The sequence below is a fragment of the Gorilla gorilla genome, chromosome 21 (assembly GCF_029281585.2).
Source record: "Gorilla gorilla gorilla isolate KB3781 chromosome 21, NHGRI_mGorGor1-v2.1_pri, whole genome shotgun sequence".
NCBI lineage: Eukaryota > Metazoa > Chordata > Mammalia > Primates > Hominidae > Gorilla > Gorilla gorilla.
The window spans coordinates 31,401,491-31,405,000 of record NC_073245.2 but is presented as its reverse complement, the minus strand read 5'-3'; the positions used below and the strand labels follow the sequence as shown (position 1 = coordinate 31,405,000).

The window sequence follows — 3,510 nt, the reverse complement described above, 5'->3', positions numbered from 1 at the left end:
AAAGCAAAAGATGGGAAAAGCAACGGGGAGTGATCTTTCCAAGAAACACCCAACTGCCCCTTTTACCTTTTTTGCCTCCATTATGGGGCGGGGGTTGGGGGGGCGAGAGAAAAAGATGTCAATGACCATTGTTTGCTCGTTTGGGATGTTGCTCCGCCCCCCGAGTCTGTCGTAAACCTGGCGCCGGACTAAAATAAACCCCAGATCCCGCAGCCCGGGGGGCTCGCCGAGCCGCCGACTCCTCGTCACAGGCTCAGCTGCCGCGGCCGAGGTGGCGGCGACGAGCGGCCGCCGCGTCCTGCCGGCGCGCGCCCCAGGCCCCCCTACCTGGCCGCCCGCCGAGCCATGTCGTTGAGCCCAAAGCACACGACGCCCTTCTCCGTGTCCGACATCCTGAGCCCCATCGAGGAGACCTACAAGAAGTTCAGCGGCGCCATGGACGGCGCGCCACCCGGCCTGGGGGCGCCCCTGGGGGCCGCGGCCGCCGCCGCCTACCGCGCGCCGCCACCTGGGCCCTCCTCGCAGGCGGCGACCGTGGCGGGCATGCAGCCTTCTCACGCCATGGCGGGTCACAACGCGGCGGCCGCGGCGGCGGCGGCAGCAGCTGCGGCGGCGGCGGCCGCCACCTACCACATGCCGCCCGGCGTCTCGCAGTTCCCGCACGGCGCCATGGGCGGCTACTGCAACGGCGGCCTGGGCAACATGGGCGAGCTGCCCTCCTACACGGACGGCATGCGGGGCGGCGCGGCCACCGGCTGGTACGGCGCCAACCCGGACCCACGCTACTCGTCAAGTGAGAGGGGCCAGGAGCGCGGGGCTGCGGGCGGCTCAGGCGTTTCCCGCCACAGCCGAGGGGCGCGGGGGCGCGGGACGGGGTGCGCGCGGCTTAGGCGGTCCTGGGGCCGAGCGGGCGCGCGGGGCGTCCTGGGACGCGGCCCGGGACGCGCGGGGTTTCTGGGGACCCTGGGCGCGCGGGGGGGTCCTGGGACCTGACCGGGAACGCGCGCGGCGTCCTGGGACCCGTTGAGGGCGCGTGGTGCCCTGGGACCCGCCGAGGGCGCGCGGGGCGTGCTGGGGCCGGAGGCCGCGGCGGTCAGGGGGTCTTGGGATTCAGCGAGGGCCCGGCGGCGTCGCGGCCGCGGCGTGAAGAGAGCGGCGGCTGGACCGGCTCCCGGCGGGCCTGGAGCTCACTCGCCTTCCCCCTTGGGCCTCTTCCCCAGTCTCCAGGTTCATGGGGCCGTCGGCGGGCGTGAATGTGGCCGGCATGGGGTCGCTGACCGGCATCGCGGACGCCGCGAAGTCGCTGGGCCCGTTGCACGCGGCGGCGGCGGCAGCCGCTCCGCGAAGGAAGCGCCGCGTGCTCTTCTCGCAGGCGCAGGTCTACGAGCTGGAGCGGCGCTTCAAGCAGCAGAAGTACCTGTCGGCGCCCGAGCGCGAGCACCTGGCCAGCATGATCCACCTGACGCCCACGCAGGTCAAGATCTGGTTCCAGAACCACCGGTACAAGATGAAACGGCAGGCCAAGGACAAGGCGGCGCAGCAGCTGCAGCAGGAGGGCGGCCTGGGCCCGCCGCCGCCTCCGCCGCCGTCCCCGCGCCGCGTGGCGGTGCCTGTGCTGGTCAAGGACGGCAAGCCGTGCCAGAACGGCGCCAGCACGCCCACCCCCGGCCAGGCGGGTCCGCAGCCGCCGGCCCCGACGCCAGCACCTGAGCTGGAGGAGCTGTCGCCCAGCCCACCCGCGCTGCACGGCCCGGGGGGCGGCCTGGCGGCCCTGGACGCGGCCGCCGGGGAGTACAGCGGCGGCGTCCTGGGCGCCAACCTGCTCTATGGCAGGACGTGGTGACAGCGAGGGCGCCCCGGGGCTAGGTCCTGGTGCAGCCGAAGGGTCTGCAAGAAACTGCTAGAACGGATAGGGGAGGCATGCGAAAACCGACTCGCGCGTGTAAACTGCGATTCAAAACGAACCGGTCTCAGAGAGGAGCAGGCTGTGAACCTCTTGCTGGGGGCGGGGGACAGCGACAGCCCGGAAACCGAGTAGTGTAACATTATGCCACGAGGCTTTGAGGTGGTGATTTTCTCCTCCTAGAAGTTCTTAAATGACGCGAAAAGGTGGAGAAGTTCACACGGCATTCTTAACTACAGCTCTCAAAGTTGGAAACTTAGTTGGCGTTTGTAACTATAAAAATCAACCCAGCTTTAACAATGAGTCCTTTTTGAAGTGGAATTTATCTTGGGAGATTAATTTTCGAAGGGCCCCCTAAGTGCAATTTCATTAATGTTTGATTGAAAGTAAATTGAATTGTAGCTCAAGGTGGATCATACACATAGCAACATTATTGCAGAGGAATTATTGCCATTTAGGTAATAGAGCAATGGAATCAAAATAAAATACTGATTATATGGATTGACGGAGCTTTTTAAATGTAACGCTGATTTCAAAATGTTTTGATGATTATTTGACAAGTGAGTGTTTGTATGTTACCCTAAAAGAGGATTTTCCCCCCTAAGATGCAGCTCACCATAAGAAAGAAAGGTTGTATACTATTTGTATATGAAATCTGGTCTCCCAACATCAACTGAGAAAATAAATAACCCTATCCTTCTGTAAACACGGTATTTACTCTCTTTGAGGTATTTTCTTGTCTGAATTTGAATACCTTGATAAAGTACTAGAACAAACAAGTAAAATTTCTAAAATTGACATCAATTAATCTATATTCAAAGCATGACAAGAAGAAGAAAGGTGATTTATTGAATTGTAATCAAGATATAAGGAATAAGTAACTACAATATAATTTTTCCACCATATTTAGAACTTAGGAGTTGCACTGGTTTTGTTGGTGTTTTATTGTACAAATAATGTATTTACTCTTTAATATGCCGATTTATATTTCCTATGTTTCAAATGGATATTTAAATATAACTTAAAAGAAACAAGTTCTTTTTTCTAAAAGTCAAGTGGTCATTTCTTTTTCATTAAGTTTATACATGGCTTGGTGTGTTTTTGAAATACTAGTTGTCATGATGTGACAACACAGCTCAGTTTACTCATAAATGACTGGTATTGGACTAAAAATACTAAAGGCTGAAGAATTTGTGCTTATAAATAATTAATGAAAATTAAAGAAATAACATGGATAAAGCATGATTTGCAAATGATCAAAACAAATAGTTACCGGAGACCCTAAACCTCTTCTACATTTGAGATTTTAGAATTACAGCTTGGGGCTGAAACATTGTGTTTCACTTCATTGTTAGAACATTTTTCTGAATGTGCAACATGAATTCATAAGAAGGTGTTTTAGAAGTTAAACTTGCACTTTTTCTAGACTCTTGTATAGTAATTTTTTAAAACTCCAGTTTCTTTCACAGAGGGAGAAAAAACACTAAAGAAGCAAGGGAATCACCCTTTATCAAGGGGCTGTAAAAGAATTTTTAGAAAATGAGATCTAATTTTTAAAACATTTTATGTAAGAACAAATAATCTGAGCAGACAAATTTGTAAGAAAA

General features: G+C 55.2%; 1 protein-coding gene across 1 annotated transcript; it reads left to right on the top strand.

The window, feature by feature from the left end:
• The first annotated feature begins 218 nt into the window (after positions 1 to 218).
• NKX2-4 (NK2 homeobox 4) lies at positions 219 to 2,875 on the top strand. The gene is made up of 2 exons (XM_031005021.2): positions 219 to 793; positions 1,221 to 2,875. The coding sequence occupies exons 1-2, from the start codon at positions 346 to 348 to the stop codon at positions 1,841 to 1,843; spliced, it is 1,071 nt and encodes a 356-aa protein (XP_030860881.1). The 5' UTR covers positions 219 to 345; the 3' UTR covers positions 1,844 to 2,875.
• The last annotated feature ends 635 nt before the right edge of the window (positions 2,876 to 3,510 follow it).

What these genes read in the sequence shown, in the direction of transcription:
- NKX2-4 (XM_031005021.2), top strand. Translation starts at nt 346, where the DNA reads ATGTCGTTGAGCCCAAAGCACACGACGCCCTTCTCCGTGTCCGACATC. An exon ending in GGACCCACGCTACTCGTCAA is followed by an intron (nt 794 to 1,220) that starts GTGAGAGGGGCC and finishes CCTCTTCCCCAG; the next exon opens with TCTCCAGGTTCATGGGGCCG.